Below are 21,402 nucleotides of genomic sequence, written 5' to 3'. Positions count from 1 at the left end.
CGGTATTCATCATTGATATTGGCTTGAAATTTTCTTTTTTTGTTGTGTGTCTGCCAGGTTTCAGTATCAGGTTAATGCTGGCCTCATAAAATGAGTTAGGGAGGAGTCCCTCTTTTTCTATTGTTTGGAGTAGTTTCAGAAGGAATGGTACTGGCTCCTCTTTGTACCTCTGGTAGAATTCAGCTGTGAATCCATCTGGTCCTGGACTTTTTTGGTTGGTAGACTATTAATTACTGCCTTAATTTCAGAAGTTGTTAGTGGTCTTTTCAGAGATTCAACTTCTTCCTGGTTTAGTCTTGGGAGGCTGTATGTGTCCAGGAATTTATCCATTTCTTCTAGGTTTTCTAGTTTATTTGCATAGCGGTGTTGATAGTATTCTCTGATGGTAGTTTGTATTTCTGTGGGATCAGAGGTGACTTCCCCTTTATTATTTTTTATTGTGTCTATTTGATTCCTCTCTCTTTTCTTCTTTATTAGTCTGGCTAGCAGTCCATCTACTTTGTTAATCATTTCAAAAAACCAGCTCCTGGATTCATTGATTTTTTGAAGGGCTTTTCATGTCTCTATCTCCTTCAGTTCTGCTCTGATCTTTGTTATTTCTTGTCTTCTGCTAGTTTTAGAATTTCTTTGCTCTTGCTTCTCTAGTTCTTTTAATTGTAATGTTAGGGTGTCAATTTTATATCTTTCCAGCTTTCCATTGTGGACATTTAGTGCTATACATTTTCCTCTTAACACTGCTTTAGCTGTGTCCCAGAGATTCTGGTACGTTGTCTATTTGTTCTCATTGGGTTTAAAGAACTTCTTTATTTCTGCCTTAATTTCTGCCTTAATTTCATTATTTACCCAGTAGTCATTCAGGAGCAGTCATTCAGGAGTCATTCTGGACCAAGGTTCACTTGATCCAGAGCTGAGTTCAAATCCTGAGTATCCTTGTTAATTTTCTGTCTCATTGATCTGTCTAATATGGACAGTGGGCTGTTAAAATCTCCCACTATTACTGTGTGGGAGTCTAAGTCCCTTTGTAGGTCTCTAAGAAGTTGTTTTATGAATCTGGGTGTTCCCATATTGAATGCATATATATTTAGGATAGTTAGCTCTTCTTGTTGCATTGATCCCTTTACCATTATGTAATGCCCTTCTTTGTCTTTTTTGACCTGTGTTGATTTAAAGTCTGTTTTATCAGAGACTAAGATTGCAATCCCTGCTTTTTTTGCTTTCCATTTTCTTGGTAAATATTCCTCCATCCCTTTATTTTGAGCATATGTGTGTCTTTGCAAGTGAGATAGGTCTCCTGAATACAGCATACCAATGGGTCTTAACCCTTTATCCAATTTGCTAGTCTGATTATTTTAATTGGGGCATTTAGCCCATTTACATTTAATGTTAATATTATTATGCGTGAATTTGATCCTCTCATCATGATACTAGCTGGTTATTTTGCATATTAGTTGATGCAGTTTCTACATAGTGTCTTTGGTCTTTATATTTTGGTATGTTTTTGCAGTGGCTGGTACCAATTTTTCCTTTCCATATTTAGTGCTTTCTTTAGGAGCTCTTGTAAGGCAGGCCTGGTGGTGACAAAATCCCTTAGCATTTGCTTGTCTGTAAAGGATTTTATTTCTCCTTCACTTATGAAGCTTAGTTTGGCTGGATATGAAATTCTGGGTTGAACATTCTTTTCTTTAAAAATGTTGAATATAAGCCCCCACTCTCTTATGGCTTGTAGGGTTCTGCAGAGAGATCTACTGGTAGTCTGATGGGCTTCCTTTTGTGTGTAACCTGACCTTTCTCTCTGGCTGCCCTTAACATTTTTTCCTTTGTTTCATCCTTGGAGAATCTGACAATTATGTGTCTTGGGGTTGCTCTTCTCAAGGAATATCTTAGTGGTGTTCTCTGTATTTCCTCAATTTGAATGTTGGCCTGTCTTGCTAGGTTGGGGAAGTTCTCCTGGATAATATTCTGAAATGTGTTTTCCAACTTGGTTCCATTCTGTCGTTCACTTTCAGGTACACCAATCAATCGTAGGTTTGGTCTTTTCACATAGTCACATATTTCTTGGAGGCTTTGTTCATTCCTTTTCATTCTTTTTTCTCTAATCTTGTCTTCATGCCTTATTTCAGTAAGTTGATCTTCAGTCTCTGATATGCTTTCTTCTGCTTGATTGATTCAGCTATTGATACTTATATATGCCTCATGAAGTTCTCGTGCTATGTTTTTCAGCTCCATCAGGTCATTTATGTTCCTCTCTAAAGTGTTTATTCTACTTAGCAATTCCTGTAACCTTTTATCAAGATTCTTAGCTTCCTTACATTGGGTTAGACCATGCTCCTTTAGCTCAGAGGATTTTATTACTCATCTTCCGAAGCCTACTTCTGTCAATTTGTCAGTCTCATTCTCTGTCCAGATTTGTGCCATTGCTGGGGAGGAGTTGCAATCATTTGGAGAAGGGGCATTCTGGTTTTAGGATTGTCCTCATCTTTGTGGATTTATCTACCTTTGATCTTTGAGGCTAATGACCTTTGGATGGGGTTTTTATGTGGAGATCCTTTATGTTGATGTTGTTGCTTTCTGTTTGTAGTTTTTCTTCTAACAGTCAGTCCCCTCTTCTGCATATCTGCTGCAGTTTGCTGGAGGTCCACTCCAGACCCTGTTCACCTGAGTATCACCAGCAGAGGCTGCAGAACAGCAAAGATTGCTGCCTGCTCCTTCCTCTGGAAGCTTCATCCCAGAGGGGCATTGGCCTAATGCCAGCCAGCACTCCCCTGTATGAGGTGTCTGTTGGCCCCTGTTGAGAGGTTTCTCCCATTCAGGAGGCATGGGGGTCAGGGACCCCACTTGAGGAGGCAGACTTTCCCTTAGCAGAGCTTGTGCACTGTGCTGGGAGAATCTCTCTTGTCAGGATCAGCTGCTCTCTTCAGAGCTGGCAGGCAGGAATGATTAAATCTGCTGAAGCTGTGCCTACAGCCACCCCTTCCCCAGGTGCTCTGTCCTAGGAAGATGGGGATTTTGTCTGTAAGCCCCTGAATAGGGCTGCTACCTTTCCTTCAGAGATGCCCTGCCCAGTGAGGAGGAATCTGGAGAAGCAGTCTGGCCAGAGTCACTTTGCCATGCCCAGCCTAGACCTCCCAGCCTCCTTAGCACTGTCAGGGGAAAACTGCAAAATAAAACCTCAGTAATGGTGGACACCCCTCCCCCCACCAAGCTTGATCCTCCCAGGTCAACTTCAGCCTACTGTGCTGGCAGTGAGAATTTCAAGTCAGTGGTTCTTAGCCTGCTGGACTCCGTGGGAGTGGGACCCACTGAGTGAGACCACTTGGCTTCCTGGCTTCAGACCCCTTTCCAGGGGAGTGAACGGTTCTGTCTCACTGGGGTTCCAAGCACCATTGGAGTATGAAACAATACTCCTGCAGCTAGCTCAATGTCTTCCCAAGCAGCTGCCCAGTTTTGTGCTTGAAACTCAGAAGCCTGGTGGTGTAGGCACATAAGGTAATCTCCTGATCAGCAGATTGCAAATTCATGGGAAAAGCATAGTAACCCAGCTGGGTAGCACAGTCCCTCACAGCTTCCCTTGGCTCTGGGAGGGAGGTCCCTGGCTCCTTGCACTTCCCGGGTGAAGCAATGCCCCACCCTACTTCTGCTCACCCTCTGTGGGTTGGACCCACTGCCTAACCAGTCCCAATGAGATGAACTGGGTACCTTAGTTGGAAATGCAGAAATCATCCGCCTTCTGTGTTAGTCTAGCTGGGAGCTACAGACTGGAGCTGTTCCTATTCGGCCCTCTTGGCTCCTTCTATTCTGTACTATTTCTTCCGAAACTATTCCAAACAATTGAAAAGGAGGGACTTCTCCCTGTCTCATTTTATGAGGCCATTATCATCCTGATACTAAAACCTGGCAGAGGTACAACAAAATAGAAAACCTCAGACCAATATTCCTGATGAACATTAATACAGAAATCTTCAATCAAATACTGGCAAACCAAATCAAGCATCACATCAAAAAGCTTATTCAACACCATCACTTTGGCTTCATCCTCAGGATGCACGGTTGGTTCAGATAGGCAAATCAATAAACGTAATTCATCACATAAACAGAACTAAAGACCAAAACCACATGATTATCTCAATAGATGCCGAAAAGGCCTTTAATAAAATTCCACATCCCTTCATGTTAAAAACGCTCAATAAACCAAGCATTGATGGAACGTACCTCAAAATAATAGGAGTCATTTATGATAAACCCATAGCCAATATCATAATGAATGGTCAAAAGCTGGAAGTATTCTCCTTGAAAACCAGCACAAGATAAGGGTGCCCTCTCTCACCACTCCTATTCAACATAGTATTGGAAGTTCTGGCCAGGGCAATCAGACAAGAGAAAGAAATAAAGCATATTCAAATAGGAAGAGAGGAAGTCAAACTGTCTCTGTTTGCAGATGACATGATCCTATATCTAGAAAACCCCATTGTCTCAGCTCAAAAGCTTCTTAAGCTGATAAGCAACTTTTCAGCAAAGTCTCAGCATACAAAATCAATATACAAAAATTACAAGCATTCCTACACACCAATATTAGATAAGCAGAGACCCAAATCATGAATGGACTCCGATTTACAATTGCTACAAAGAGAATAAAATACCTGGGAATACAGCTAACAAGGGAAGTGAAGGACTTCTTCAAGGAGAACTGCTTGTTCTCTCTTCAAGGAGAACTGTAAACCACTGCTGAAGGAAATCAGAGAGGACACAAACAAATGGAAAAACATTCCATGCTCATGGATAAGAAGAATCAATATCATGAAAACAGCCATACTGCCCAAAGTAATTTATAGATTCAATGCTACTTCCATTAAACTACCATAGACATTCTTCACAGAATTAGAAAAAACTACTTTAAAACTTACAGGGCACCAAAAAAAAGTCCATATAGCCAAGACAATCCTAAGCAAAAGAACAAAGCTGGAGGCATCAAGCTACCTGACTTCAAACTATACTGCAAGGCTACAGTAACCAAAACAGCATGGTACTGGTACCAAAATAGACATATACACCAATGGAACAGAATAGAAATCTCAGAAATAAGACCACACATCTACAACCATCTGATCTTCAACAAACTTTACAAAAACAAGCAATGGGGAAGGGATTCCCTATTTAATAAATGATGCTGGGAAAACTGGCTAGCCATGTGCAGAAAATTGAGACTGGACCCCTTCCTTACACAAAAATTAACTCAAGATAGATTAAAGACTTAAATGTAAAACCCAAAACTATAAAAACCCTAGAAGAAAATCTAGGCAATACCATTCAGGGCATAGGCATGAGCAAAGATTTCATGATGAAAACATCAAAAGTAATTGCAACAAAAGCAAAAATTGACAAATGGGATCTAAACAAATTAAAGAGGCTTCTGCACAGCAAAAAAAACTCTCATCAGAGCAAACAAGGCAACCTACAGAATGGGAGAAAATTTTTGCAAGCCACCCATCTGACAAAGGCCTAATATCCTGAATCTACAAGGAACTTAAACAAATTTACAAGAAAAAAACAAACCCCATCAAAAAGTGGGCAAAGAACATGAACAGACACTTCTCAAAAGAGGACGTTTATGTGGCCAACAAACATATGGAAAAAAAGGTCAACATCACTGATTATTAGAGAAATGCAAATCGAAACCACAATGAAATACTATCGCATGACATTCAGAATGGCAATTATTAAAAAATCAAGACACAACAGATGCTGGTGAGGCTGTGGAGAAATAGGAACACTTTTTGACACTGTTAGTGGGAATGTAAGTTAGTTCAACCATTGTGGAGGACAGTGTGGTGATTCTTCGAAGACCTGGAGCCAGAAGTACAATTTGACCCAGAAATTCTATTAGTGGATATATACCCAAAGGAATACAAACCATTCTATTATAACATGTACATGTATGTTTGTTGCAGGACTGTTCACAATAACAAAGACATGGAATCAACCCAAATGCCCATCAGCGATAGACTGGATAAAGAAATTATGGTACATATATACCATGGAATACTATGCAATCATAAAAAGAAATGAGGTCATATCCCTTGCAAGGACATGGATGGAGATGGAAGCCTTTAGTCTCAGCAAACTAACACAGGAAGAGACAACCAAACTCCACATGTTCTTATTTATAAGTAGGAGCTGAACAATGAGAACATATGGTCACAGGGAGGGGAACAACACACACTGGGGCCTACCAGGGGGCACGAGGAGGGAGAGCATCAGGATAAATAGCTAATGCATGTGGGACTTAATACCTAGTGATGGGTTGATAGGTGCAGCAACCCACCATGATACATGTTTCCCTGTGTAACAAAGCTGCACATCCTGCACAGGTATCCTGGAACTTAAAATAAATAGAAATAAAGATCTATATGTTATTCACATTTTTCTTTACAAAGGTGAGAAAATTATACTATGTAGCTGTCCTATAAGAGGAACCAATTAAGTAAATTGTGATATATATCACAGTTGATTTTTATTCAGGTATTAAAATTGTAATTTTTAATGATATAGAAAATACTTATATAGCATTAAGTGAAAACAGTATACAAAGTTGCATGTTTAGTACAATCTTAATTTTTCACAAAAATGTATAGAAAAAGTTTGCAAGGAAATATGTCAAATGTGAACATTATTATTAGTTTTTTAAAGATCTTTTTTTTTTCTACTTTAAGTTCTGGGGTACATGTGCAGAATGTACAGTTTTGTTACATAGGTATACACGTGCCATGGTGGTTTGCTCCACCCATCAACTCATCATCTACATTAGGTATTTCTCCTAATAGTATCCCTCCCCTACCCCTCCACCCCCTGACAGGCGCCGGTGTGTGATGTTCCCCTCCCTATGTCCATGTGTTCTCATTGTTCAACTCCCACTTATGAGTGAGAACATGTGATGTTTGGTTTTCTGTTCCTGTGTTAGTTTGCTGAGAATGATGGTTTCCAGCTTCATCCACGTCCCTGCGAAGGACATGAACTCATTCTTTTTTATGGCTGCATAGTATTCCATGATGTATATGTGCCACATTTTCTTTATCCAGCCTAAGATTGATGGGCATTTTTTGTCCATCTGTGACAGACTGGATTAAGAGAATGTGGCACATATACACCATGGAATACTATGCAGCCATAAAAAAGGATGAGTTTGCATCCTTTGTAGGGACATGGATGCAGGTGGAAACCGTCATTCTTAGCAAACTATCACAAGAACAGAAAACCAAACACCACATGTTCTCACTCATAGGTGGGAACTGAACAATGAGATCACTTGGACTCGGGAAGGGGAACATCACACACCGGGGCCTATCATGGTGAGGGGGTAGAGGGGAGGGATTGCATTGGGAGTTATACCTGATATAAATGATGAATTGATGGGTGCTGACGAGTTGATGGGTGCAGCACACCAACATGGCACAAGTATACATATGTAACAAACCTGCACGTTGTGCACATGTACCCTGGAACTTAAAGTATAAAAAAAAAAAAAAAAAAAAGATTGATGGGCATTTTGGTTCCAAGTCTTTGCTATTGTGAATAGTGCTGCGATAAACATTTGTATACATGTGCCTTTATAGTAGAATGACTTATAATACTTTGGGTATATACCCAGTAATGATTGCTGGGTCAAATGGTATTTCTAGTTCTAGATCCTTGAGGAGTTGCCACACTGTCTTCCACAATGGTTGAACTAATTTACACTCCTACTAACATTGTAAAAGAACTCCTATTCTTCCACATCCTCTCCAGCATCTGTTGTTTCCTGACTTTTTAATGATCGCCACTCTAACTGGTGTGAGATGGTATCTCATTGTGGTTTTGATTTGCATTTCTCTAATGACCAGTGATGATGAGCATTTTTTCATATGTCTTTTGGCTGCATAAATGTCTTCTTTTGAGAAGTGTTTGTTATATCCTTTGCCCACGTTTTGATGGGGTTGTTTTTTTTTCTTCTAAATTTGTTTAAGTTCTTTCTAGATTCTAGATAAGTCCTTTGTCAGATGGATAGGTTGCAAAAATGTTCTCCCATTCTGTAGGTTACCTGTTCAAATGTGAACATCATTAATTTATGAAAACTTATGGGTGGTTTTTATCCATTTCTTTATACTTTTCAAATTTGTACTTCCTAAAATCTCTAAAATGATTGTTATACTTTTAGATCAGAGAAAAATAAATTTTTAAAAAAGTTATATTCCTCTTCAGCCCTCAATCTTCAGTATACAGTTCACAGTAAAGTAGTAGTATCATTTTGAGACACCCTAAGTGGTGGAAACCAAAAATCCACCTTCATGAGGATGAATCATGGCTGATGGCTCTGTAAGTTATACTGTGATCACTGTATATGTTCCTCTTCGTAATCAAATGAGGCTTCTTGTTTCAATATTTAACCTGCTACTAGAATCTTGCCATGATATGCTCACAATTGGAAGTTTTTGGTTTTTGGGTTATTTTGGTTTTGCCTAAACTTAAGCCACGATCCCGTTCCATTTTCTAGCTATGAGTAATATTACTAAACTGCATAATGGAATTATTAACCATTTGTGTGATTTATAAGTGGTAATTAGCATGTTTTATGGGACATAAAGACTTTGAAAGTTTGACCTACTATATCTTTTTGGGTTGTTTTGTGCTCTGTGATTAATTTTTCTATTGATTTTTATTAAAGGAGAGTGTTTTCCATTGTAGAAATGCTTGAGACATATTTTCATTGATGACTGGTAGTTATGGATAAAAAAATTGGGGTTGAATAGCTTAATTAGTAGAAAGATTGGGTTACCAAACTGAACTAAAATAAATCATAAACTCAAACTCATTAAAATATATGTTCAAAAAAGTATATGTTCCCCTCTAAAGTCAACAAAAAATAGACATGTTTTAGTAAGCCTGATAAGTAACTCTCTAAATCTCTTTACTGTCTTTCTATAGGAAAAAGCAATTTCGGTATCTGCTAGAATCCAAAGGAAAAAAACCTGGTATTATCAACGAAGAAAATAATGACAGCAAAAGACCTGTAGGAGAAAACACAAATCGTGCTACATTAAATTATACTACAAGAGAATTTTATAATGAAAAGCTGGAGGTAAAACTGTTAATCTTTGCGATTTATTGCCAGGATATATCCCACATGGCTTGGAATTTGGGGGTTGTACATTTTACCCTTAGTTAAGATAACTTTTTGTTTTGGAATATTTGTCAACCTTATATTACAAAGCCGGGGACAGAAGGTACCCAGGCAATTAGGGAGAAATAGAGCCCTGAAATGAAGAAGAACCCAGGGTTTCAATATTGTTATTTCAGCAGAAGAAAAAAATGTTCAAAAGAAATCTGTACTGTGAATCTGTAGCAAAAATCTAGACCAAAGCAGAACCAAGGGTCCCAATCTGTGTAAGAGGTAGGTTATAGGCTTGCTGTAGGTACTTAGCCACATCATGCCAGACCATCAGAGAACACAGCAGGACCTCCATTTGTGTTCTCCTTACTGGGGCTGTAGATGTTTTAATTCATATCTTTCATTCTACACCATTTTCGTATAATTACTTAATCATACAATTTCAACCTGTTCTATTCCTAATATAGCTACTTAGCCAGGAAAATGGGAACTAAACCGTTATGTTTTATGTGGTCAGAGGTTCAGAGTGTTTTGTTTATGAGTCTTAAAAGATAAAATATAGCTATATTGCAAAGGGGAAAGAGGCAGTTCTGGCAAACAGCACAGTGCAAATAAGGCATAGAAGTATAAAACATGTAAGGAGAGGGCCAGGAACTATAAGCAGGTCATCGTTGTGGAAGTTCAGAGATTGAGGTAGACAGTGTTAAAAGATGAGATCAGAAAGATAGTAAGAGAACAATGTGAAAGAGTTTGAACGTAATCCTTTGGCCAATAGGGGTTTCCCAGTGTTGCCAAAAGAAGAAAATGAAAGCCAAGGTAGCAGGATTATGTCTCCTTCTCTTCCTGAATACAGCTGGTTCTATGAGTGAAAAAATTAATATGTTTATAGTTGTGTTTGGTATCTATGGGGGATTGGTTTCAGGACCTCCTGCAGATACCAAAATGCACAGATGCTCAAGTCCCTGATAAAAAATGACATGGTACATAGTATTTGCATGTAGCCAAGGCACATCCTCCCATATACTTTAAATCATTTCTAGATTACTTATAATACTACAATGCAAATGCCATGTAAATTGTTGTCATACCATATTGTTTAGGGAATAATGACAAGAAAAGTCTATACAGATGCGATTTAAAAAAAAAATTTTTCAATCTGCAGTTGTTTGAATCCACAGATGCAGAACCCATGGATATGGAGGGCCAACTATGTTTAGTAAATCTAAACATGCCAGTTTACATTAAAGAAATTTAGTAAAACATCAAAGAGCTGCATTTAAACCAAGAACAGTTTCACAGTAAAATCTACCAACTCTTTAAGAAACAGAGAATTCTAATGATTTTAAAATTGTTTGAGAGTATTGAAAAAGAAGGAAAACTCTTCCATGTTTTCAATACAGACAGCATAACATTGATTCCAAAAATGCCAGCATTGCATAGGAAAAGAAAAGCCAAACCATACATTTAAAAATATCGGTGCAAAACTCTTTAAAATATTGTCAGCCAGAATACAGCAGAACATTAAATGAATAACAAACATTATACCCAAGAGTAGTTTATCCTAGAAAGGCAGGAAAAATTCAGTATTAGTGAATTAACAGATTTAATGTGAAAAATCATGATTATTTCTATATTGAAAAGAAATTTCACACAATTCAATACCTATTCTTAATTTTGTAACTCAATAAATAGGATAAATGGAAATTGGATAGTAAGTGTTATGCTTGATGGGGAAAGTCTGGAAACACTAGCTTAAGTAGTAGGCAGAATTCTAACTAAGGTGGCCTCTGTGATCCCCACACCCCGGTATCCATACCTTGTATAGTCCCCTCCCATGGGTGTAGGTAAAACCCGTGTCTTGCCTTTAACCAGTGGAATATGGCAAGGGTAAAGGGGTTTTGCAGACATGATTAATATCCCTAATCAGTTGACTTTGAGTTAATGAAGAGGGAGATCATCCTGAGTGAGTCTGACTTAATCTGGCAAGTCCTTTAAAAGAGGATTCAAGAGGCAGGGCGCGGTGGCTCACGCCTGTAATCCCAGCACTTTGGGGGGTCGAGGCGGGCGGATCACGAGGTCAGGAGATGGAGATCATCCTGGCTAACACGGTGAAACCCCATCTCTACTAAAAATACAAAAAAATTAGCCAGGCGTGGTGGCAGGCACCTGTAGTCCCAGCTACTTTGGAGGCTGAGGCAGGAGAACGGCGTGAACGTGGGAGGCGAAGCTTGCACTGAGCCGAGATCGCACCACTGCGCTCCAGCCTGGGCAACAGAGTGAAACTCCTTCTCAAAAAAAAAAGGAGAGGATTCAAGCTTTCCCTGAAAGATTTTTCTGTTGGCTTTGAAGAAATAAGCCCCCATGTTTTGAGAGGCCCACATGGCAGGGAACTGCAAGAAGCTTTTAGGACCTGAGAACAGCCCCAGACCAGCAGCCAACAAGAAAACAGGGATTTCATTTCCACAGCTACAAGGAACTGAATTCTGCCAACAACCACTTAGGCTTAGAAGAGGACTCTGAGCTTCAGAAATAAACACAACCTAGCCAACACCTTCATTTCAGCTTTATGAAGTCGTGAGCAGAATAGCCAGCTAAGCTGTGCCTGGGTTCCTGAAACATGGAAACTGAGCTGATAGATGCACGTTCTTTTAAGCTGTCAAGTTTGAGGTAATTTGTTAGACAGGACTAGAATACCAATGCATCACTGAAGTAAGTATCAAGCAAGGATGCCTAATATCACTATTATATTTTTCTCAGTACAGGTAATACAAATGAAACAAGAGAAGGAAATCAATGGTTATTTGAAAAGAAGGAAGTAAACTTATATTTGCAGATAATATTATTGACTACCTGGAAATCCCAAGAATATTAATTTAGAAATCATAAAAAGCTATAAGAAAATTCAGTAATGTAGCAGAAGTCAACAGCTTCCACATTACAAATAATAAGCAGAAAGAAGATATAAGGAAAAACCGAACTCACAGTAGCAACACAGAAAGATAATGTATCTTACAATAACCTAATAATAAATATACAGGATCTATAAAAAGAAAACTTTTCAAACATTAGTGAAGCATACAAAAGATTTATACAAATGGAAAAACATACCATGTTTTGGATAAGAATCTCAAGCAAAATATGTCAATTTTCCTTAAGTTAACTTAAAAATTTCATTTAATCTCAATGAAACTACCAAAAACTTTTTTGTTGAGGCTTTTTGACAAGTTGATACTATAGTACATGTGGAAAAATAAACATAATTAGCTACAAAAACTCCGAAAAAGAAGAACAATGAGAAGAAGGCTGGCACTATTAGATATTAAGGCATATTATAAATACCTATCAATTAAAACAGGGTGGTTGTAAAGAAATAGTCTAATGGGATAAATGATACTGAGGAAATGGGATATTCAAGCAGAAAAGCATATTGAACCCCTTCTTTGCACCATGCAACAAAAAATTAACTCCAGACCAAATAAAAACCCAAGTATTAAAAGCAAAAGTTTCAAGTTTTTATTTTAATAAGAAGAGAAAATCTTTATGATCTTGATTGGGTTGGCTATGATTTTTTAACACCATAGATGCACAAACCATAAAGGAAAATGTTTTGGTAAATTGGACAGTCATCCAAGGTGATTATGGTTTTTTTTCCTACATTGCCCAGTCTGTCCCTGAACTCCTGGGCACAAGAAATCCTCCTACCTCGTCCTTCCAAGTAGCTGAAACTACAGGCATGCAGATTTTTAAAAACAGATAGCTTCAATGCAGTCATGTAAACCTTGTTTCCCATTTATAAAATGGAGATATGGATTAAATCCTAATACAAGTACCATTATAGTTAAAATTACTCTGTAACAAACCCCACTGTTGACCTTCTTTTTCCCAAACCATCTTGATAACAACAAAATTCTAGTTTAATGAAATAATATAAACCATATTGTATAGAGTTTATCTCATCGGGATTGAACTTGTAAAATACTTGCTTTATGAACCCCACAGGGATCTTGTGAGACAAAAAGAGATGAGTATATGAAAGCATTTGGAAATGGAAAAAGCATTACCCAAGGAGCAACAACTCCTTGACAGGTCAGGGCAAGAGAGGAAGTAAAGACAGGGAATGTTGACTCCTGCTTTGAGAAATTTTAAAGAGGAAAGAAGGAATCTGAAGCCCCAAAATATTTGGAAAGAAACACTAATCTAACAATCAGGAGATGTGGATTTGAGCCCCTAATTCTACTTCTGAGTACTTGATAGACCTTGCTCAAGTCCCTTAATCACTCTCTCGACTCACAGCCCAGCATTCCTTCACTTATACCACGCTCCTTACATCTTGAAAAATATTTAAATCACTGCAGCACAAAGTGCTCAGTTTCTCTTCCATACATCCTGAGTTGTTGAGAAAATTAACTGAGGTAAGTTCTTCCAAATCAGGTTAAGCAGACCTTTTCATTATACATGTCATAAATCTGTTGCTTGGTAGTTGTCCATTTATTCTCCTGACTCATCTAAAAAAGATTTAAGATGGACGTAGAATCATAGTGCCGAAAGGGACTTTAAAGAATGTAATCCTATTCTTAGATGAGGAAAACTGGAAACTCAGACGAGTTACTGATGGTCATGTTGAATTATTGACTGAGCCACCTCTAGAATGGAGTCCTAATTCTGACCTTGGACACGTTCACAATATATCATGGTGCTTTCTCAAGTTTTCTTGACCACCCCATTGCAAAGGGCTCTCCCTTTTCTGAACACTGTTTGTAATTTGCTGTCTGAACATTTTACTCAGCATGTATCTACTGTTTTATGTTTTTAGTTGACTTTTTGTGTGTGCAGGCCATCTCCCAACTAGACTGTAAGTTCTTCAAGGGCTAGATTAGAGAGTTTTCTCTACGGAAGTATTAATAGAAGATGCTTAATCCTGAGCAGATCTCTCAATCTCTATAGACCTTATTTCCCATTTATAAAATGGAGATATGGATTAAATCCTAATACAAGTACCATTATAGTTAAAATTGCTCTATAACAAACCCCACTGTTGACCTTCTTTTTCCCAAACCATCTTCATAACAACAAAATTGTAGTTTAATGAAATAATATAAACAATATTGTATAGAGTTTAGCTCATCAGGATTGAACTTATAAAATACTTGCTTTATGAATCCCACAGGGATATTGTGAGACAAAAAGAGATGAGTATATGAAAGCATTTGGGAATGGAAAAAGCATTACTCAAGGAGAAACAACTCCTTGACGAGTCAGGGCAAGAGAGGTGTCTCTAACGTGCTTTCAATGGGATCATCCTGGACAGGCAGAGTGAGTTGTCCTGGCAGACACCTGATGAGTTATAGGGTATATTGTAAGGAGATGCAGAATAATTGGCTTGGAGGAGAGGAGAAATGATGAAGTAAAAATGCTTTCAAACACAGTTACTAAATTAAGGATTATTATAGAAGATACAATTTTGTATCAACATGTTCCTAGAGAAACAATGGAAGTAACTATAGCAGAAAATTTTAAAGCATTGTAAATTATACTGTGCCAGTTATGAAGAATTTATTTTCATTTGTATAATATGTAAATGATTTAACAAAATATATCATTTACTTGTTTTAATTTTTGTTGTCCTAAATTATTATAAAAAATCTTCCAATCTTAATAGAATTTTGTCTTTTTAAATCCAAAATTCTATTTTAAGCAATTTAGAAATCTGTAAAAGAAGCATTCACTAAATGTGCTCTATGCCTTCTGCTTGTAAATGCATTGCTTGTAAAATATTGCTCTAAAATGAGCAAACTAAAATGTTGCTGATCTCTAGTGATTCACACTTGTCCTTCTTTGTAGGAGTTCCTCTGTAGTCCAGATTTACTGAGTGCTAAAAGGGAGCAGCTACATTCTGTTCTCATCAACAAGCTAACTTAGTATATATAGGTGGCTAAGGTTCAAATTGTAGTATTTCAGAGTGAGAGAAGTTCATCAGAGAAGAGGCCAGCTGGAACCATTTGTTGCTTATCACACATCAAAATCTGTACATATTTCTATGATAGGTCAATCTATGACTTATTGTTTTAGTACATGACTATATCAAATCAGCATGTTGACCCGTGAATGGTGAGTGACTACTTAGAGGTGCCTTATATATCGTAAGAAAATTCTTAAAATATGCCTCTGTTAAGGAAAGTTAGTGCAATTTGGACTTATTATTAACTTACATTAATTAATCAGGAATTTAAAACATATTTTGTTTTAAAAATCATAAGCATTTGGGCCAGGTGTGGTGGCTCATGCCTGTAATCCCAGCTCTTTGGGAGGCTGAGGTGGGTGGATTTCTTGAGTTCAAGAGTTTGAGACCAGCCTAGGCAACATGGCACAGCCATGTCTCTACAAAAAAATATAAAAATTAGCTGGGTGTGGTGGTGCACACCTGTGGTCACAACTGCTCAAGAAGGTGAGGTGGGAGGGTCGCTTGAGCCTGGGAGGCAGAGGTTGCAGTGAGCGGAGATCATGCCACTACACTTTAGCCTGGGCATCAGAGTGAGACCCTGTCTCCAAAAAATAAATTAAGTTACATTAAATTAAATTAAAAAAGCATAAGCATTGGGAAAAAGAAGAAAAATATTAAAAAGGAGGAAAACATACTAATGTTCTCAGAACTCAGAAACAATCTTTTCTTTCTTTCTTCCTTCCTTTCCTTTCCTTTCCTTTCTTTTCTTTCCTTTTCTTTTCTTTTCTTTTTTTCTTTTCTTTCCTTTTCTTTTCTTTTTTTCTTTTCTTTCCATTTTTTAGACCAAGTCTCACTCTATCACCCAGGCTGGAGTCCGGTGGCGCAATCTTGGCTCACTACAAGCTCTGCCTCCTGGGTTCACTCCATTTCCTGCCTCAGCCTCCTGCGTAGCTAGGACTACAGGCACCTATCACCACACCTGGCTAATTTTTTGTGTTTTTTTTAGTAGAGATGGGGTTTCACCGTGTTAACCAGGACGGTCTCAATCTCCTAGACCTCGTGATCCACCCGCCTCAGCCTCCCAAAGTGCTGGGATTACAGGCGTGAGCCAAGAACTCAGAAACAATCTTAATGAGACTTCAATATATTTCCTTCAATAGTTTTTATGCATTCTTTTCTAACTTTTTAATAAAAACTTCAAACATACAGCAAAGTTGAAAGAATTTTACAGTAAACATCCATACATCCAAAACCTACACTCAACTATTAGCATCGTACTATACAGTGTACTTACTTTATCACATATCTATGTATCTATCCATCCATCAGTCTACCTTGGGATTTTTTAAATTTACTTCACAGTGATTGCAGACATTAGTATGCTTCTGCCTAAATAATTCAGCGTGCATTTCATTAATTGGAATTCAGTATTCTATAGAGTATTTTTCTTTGTAAATTTTACCATTTAGAGGTAAAACTTATATAGTGAAATGTAAATCTTAGGTGTACAATTGCTGAGTTTTGACAAATCATACATTCATATAACCCAAACCCTATCAAAACATTTTTATTTTTTTCACATAACATTATGATGTAAGCATTTTTTCTTATTATGAATCTTTCTTATTTTAATTTTATTTTACTTTTAAATATTTTATCTTTTAGATATGCGGTACAGTGCAGATTTGTTACATGAGAGTATTATGTGATGCTGGGTTTTGGAGTATGGATCCTGTCACCCTAGTAATGAGCATAGTACCAGATAGGTAGTTATTTAACCCACACCCCTACTACCCTCTATGTTGTTCCCATATTTATGTTGTTCCTGTCTTCCATGTGTGCTCAGTGCTTAGCTCCCACTTATAAGTGAGAATATGCAACTTGGTTTTCTGTTTCTGCATTAATTTGCTTAAGGTTATGGCCTCCAGTTCCATCTATGTTGCTGCAAAGGACAGGATTTCACTCTTTGTTATGGCTATGTAGTTAGTATTCCATGGTGTATATATACTATATTCTCTTTATCCAGTCTACCATTGATGGGCACCTGGGTTGATTCCGTGTCTTTGCTATTGTGAATAGTGCAGCAGAGAACATACGAGTGCATGTGTCTTTTTGGTAGAATGATTTATTTTCTTTGTAGTATATACCCAGTAATGGGATTGTTGGGCCAAATTGTAGCTCTGTTTTAAGTTATTTAAGAAATCACCAGACTGCTTTCCACAGTGGCTGGACTAATTTAATTATATTCCCACCAGCAGTGTATGAGAGTTCCTTTTTCTCCACAGCCTTGCCAGCATCTGTTGTCTTTTCACTTTTTAGTAATAGCCATTCTGACTGGTGTGAGATGGTATCTCACTGTGGTTTTGATTTGCATTTCTCTGATGATTAGTGATGCTGAGCACTTTTTCGTATCCTTGTTGGCCACTTGTATGTCTTCCTTTGAGAAGTATCTGTTCCTGTCCTTTGCCCATTTTTTAAATGGGGTTATTTGGTTTTTGCTTGGTGATTTAAATTCCCTATAGATTCTGGATATTAAGCCTTTGTCAGATACATAGTTTGCAAATATCTTCTCCCATTCTGTAGGTTGTCTGTTTGCTCTCTTGATAGTTTCTTTTGCTGTGCAAAAGCTCTTTAGTTTAATTAAGTCCCATTTGTCCGTTTTTGTTTTTGTTGCAATTACTTTTGGGGACTTAGCCAAAAATTCTTTGCCAAGGCCAACATCGAGAAGAGTTTTCCAGAATTTTTATAGTTTGAGGTCTTACATTTAAATTTTTAATTCCTTTTAATTTTTGTATATGGTGAAAGATAGGAAAGGTCCAGCTTCAGTCTTCTGCATATAGCTAGCCAGTTATCTCAGCACCATTTATGGAATAGGGAGTCCTTTCCCCATTGCTTGTTTTTGTCACCCTTGTTGAAGACCAGATGGTTTTTGGTATGCAGCTTTATTTCTGAGTTTTCTGTTCTGTTCCATTGGTCTATGTGTCTGTTTTTTACCAGTACCAAGCTGTTTTGGTTACTGTGGCTTAATAGTATAGTTTGAAGTCAGGTAGCATGATGCCTCTGGCTTTGTTTTTTGTTTGTTTGTTTGTTTTTTTGTTTTTGTTTTTGTTTTTTTGCTTAGGATTGCTTTGGCTATTTGGACTCTTTTTTGGTTCCATATGAATTTTAGAATGTTTTTTCTAATTCTGTGAAGAATGACATTGGGAATTTGATATAAATAGCATTGAACTGTAAATTGCTTTGGGCAATATGGCCATTTTTATGATATTGATTCTTCCAATCCATCAGCAGGGAATGTTTTTCCATTTATTTGTATCATCTCTGATTTCTTTCCGCAGTGTCTTGTAGTTCTCCTTGTAGAGATCTTTCACCTTCTTAGTTAGAATACAGCTAGAATACAGTTAGAATACACCTAGGTATTTCATTGTCTTTGTGGCTATTGTAAGTGGGATTGTGTTCTTGATTTCACTCTCAGCCTGGATGTTGTTGGTGTATAGAAACGCTACTGAATTTTGTACATTGATTTTGTATCCTGAAGCTTTACTAAAGTTGTTTCAATTCAAGAGCCTTTTGGCAGAGTCTTTAGGATTTTCTAGGTATAGAAATTATATTGTCGGCAAAGAGAGAGAGTTTGACTTCTTTTCCTATTTAGATGCTTTTTCATTTCTTTCTCTTACCTGACCGTTCTGGCTAGGACCTCCTAGAAATCTTCGTAGGTATAGTTTTAATGACAATATCTGCGATTTTTAGCATTTTGTTTGTTTGTTTGTTTGTTTTGTTTTGTTTTTTGAGACAGAGTCTTGCTCTGTCACCCAGGTGGAGTGCAGTGGCATGACCTCAGCTCACTACAACTTCCGTCTCCTAGGTTCAAGCAGTTCTCCTGCCTCAGCCTCCCGTGTAGCTGGGACTACAGGCGTGTGCCACAATGCTAGCTAATTTTTATGTTTTTAGTAGAGATGGGGTTTCACCATGCTGGCCAGGCTAGTCTCGAACTCCTGACTCAAGTGATCCACCCGCCTTGGCCTCCCAAAGTGCTGGGATTACAGGTGTGAGCCACTGCACTGGGCCGAATTTTTTTTCTTTTTTTTATAGAAACAGGGTCTCACTCTGTTACTCAAGCTGGAGTGCAATGGCATGATCATAGCTGAAACTATAGCCTTGAACTCCTGGGCTCAAACGATTCTCCCACCTCAGCCTCCCAAGTACCTGGAACTATAGGCATGTGCTATTACACCTGGCTAAATTTTTTATTATTGTTTTTCTGTAGAGATGGAGTCTCACTATGTTGCCCAGGCTGGTCTTGAGTTCTTGGCCTTAAGCGATCCTCCTGCCTTGGCCTCCCAAAGTGCTGGGATTACAGATGTGAGCTACCATGCCTGGCCTATGATATTTTAAATTTAACTCATTTAATTTATCTTGAAATTATTTTGGTGTTTTGACTTAAGTTGGAGATTTAAATGGATCCTTTTCCAAGTAGTTAAATCTATTGTCTCATTGATATTTATTACTTTCCTTCTTCATTGATGTGCATTACTTCCCTTATAATTCTGATTATCTGATGTGTTACATTGATTCTTACATATATATTATACCTTCTATGATCATGCCTTGATGCTCTCCAGAAGTATCAATAGCCAAAATAAATGTTAAATTCTTGCATTAAACAAAATCACTTTGTTTTAGCCTCTGTGATGAAATTGGGGCACAATGCTCAAATATCCTCTGGCCCCAAAATTCCTCTGTTGTGTTTAGAACCAGGTTTTTCATTTGCACACTGCCAGACCCAGAAGTTGAGTGGGAGACCTGTTTCTTTAGAAGGCAATGTACTGGATCCCAGGTTTATATATGTTTACTCTTCCTCCTTGTACACTTTCCGCCAACTTTCTCCAAATGGTCAAGGCTGCGTAAGTCAGTGTAGTGTACCATTTTATGCTTTTCCGTAATAGAGGGTAAATTCAGAGTATAGGTACTTAAAGTATTACATAGATATTAACTAATATCATACCAACTGAAATTATCACTATCTGTATCCTGATACATTTACCACAGGAATCTGTGAGTCTGCATTCAGCTGACTTGTATGAGCTAAATGACCTGAACTGAGATAGGAGAAATAGTAGTTATGATTCAACAATTCCAGTAAAGAAACACATTTTCTAGCAGAGCTGTCCAACAGAGGTAGGAGTAGACTGAGAAGGACTGAGGCCCTTGTTGTTATCTTTACTCAAGCAGAACTCTCTGTCAGCAGTGACTAGGAAAGAATTCCTGCTCTGAGGAGTAGGTGGGGGAGGGATAGGGGGTCAGAATAAATTATTTCCATTTTTTGTGGTTCAGCTAATTGTTGCTTTGACTTTTGGATTAGTTATGATTTAATGCAAAACTTTCCTTTTTTTAAACAGGAAATAAAGGAAAAGAAGAAATTCTGTAAAACGTATATAGAAGACCTTGTGAAGGAAGCCACAGAAATCAACATGAAAAATGAGGCTTTGCAGAAGCTTTGGCCACAGATGTTCATTGAGCTTGTTAGGGATGCAGTTATAGAAATTCGCAATAAAAATTCCTATATGAAGCTCTGCCTACAGCAGATAACAGACCAAAAATAAAGATGGCCTTTAGTTACAGTTGATTTTGGCAGTTTTATTTTTTGAAGGTTGAAAATATGCAGGTTATACACGTTAAAACAACACTATCCTATAAACTAGAAAGACTAGTATTAAAGCATTATTGCCCACTGTTCTCATAGTTAAAAGTTAAGAAGGAAATAAGGAGAAAGGAAGGATTAATTTCCTGTATGTGATGACCAAACAACCTCTGGGAGCTAAGCAGTTTTCAGAGCTGGCGTGGCACTGCATCCTTGGTTCTTGCTTTGATTGGTGCCCTGCTACAGCCCAAAGCACGTAGTATTTGCTGATAATTCAGCATGAGCTGCATCTACCTACTTTTAGCTGATAATTTTCAGTTATTTCCCTTTTTATTTTATGTCATGATTTCAAAACCAAAAATATGTTCTTTTTATGAGTGAAGAATAAACTTACTAATAAATTAGTAAAAATAAAGTATGTTTGCCTCAATTCGGTCAGAATTGTCATATTTATTGTATGTTCCTCTTTAGTTAGGTACGGTCCCTGCTGTTCACCTATATGGAGGATGCCCCATTCTTCTAGGAATGCATTCTCAGGGAGCCACAGGAGGTCCTGGGAATCACTATGGACAGAAAATATGAAAATGAGTCAAAACTGGGATAGGAAGAAAATGTTTTGTCTTAGGAGATCCTGAGTGACTGTAAAATGCTGTTACAAATTAGTAAGTCTGCTTCTCTGCA

General features: G+C 37.7%; 1 protein-coding gene across 4 annotated transcripts in view; it reads left to right on the top strand.

Moving 5' to 3' along the window:
* LRRC49 (leucine rich repeat containing 49) overlaps positions 1-21,149 on the top strand; it is a 157,681-nt gene extending 136,532 nt beyond the window's left edge. For 2 of the 4 annotated variants that reach the window (XM_030929760.1, XM_030929759.1), the window contains 2 exons: positions 8,956-9,109; positions 20,480-21,127. In XM_030929760.1, coding sequence (XP_030785620.1) covers positions 8,956-9,109; positions 20,480-20,683 — 358 coding nt within the window. In that variant the 3' untranslated portion in view covers positions 20,684-21,127. Of the gene's footprint in view, positions 1-8,955; positions 9,110-20,479 lie in introns of all 4 variants that reach the window. The other 2 variants (XM_010363664.2, XM_030929762.1) reach the window with 2 other exon arrangements.
* The last annotated feature ends 253 nt before the right edge of the window (positions 21,150-21,402 follow it).

The sequence above is a fragment of the Rhinopithecus roxellana genome, chromosome 5 (genome assembly GCF_007565055.1).
Source record: "Rhinopithecus roxellana isolate Shanxi Qingling chromosome 5, ASM756505v1, whole genome shotgun sequence".
NCBI lineage: Eukaryota > Metazoa > Chordata > Mammalia > Primates > Cercopithecidae > Rhinopithecus > Rhinopithecus roxellana.
The sequence above is the reverse complement of the archived record's forward strand: the minus strand, read 5'-3'. Positions and strand labels throughout refer to the sequence as shown.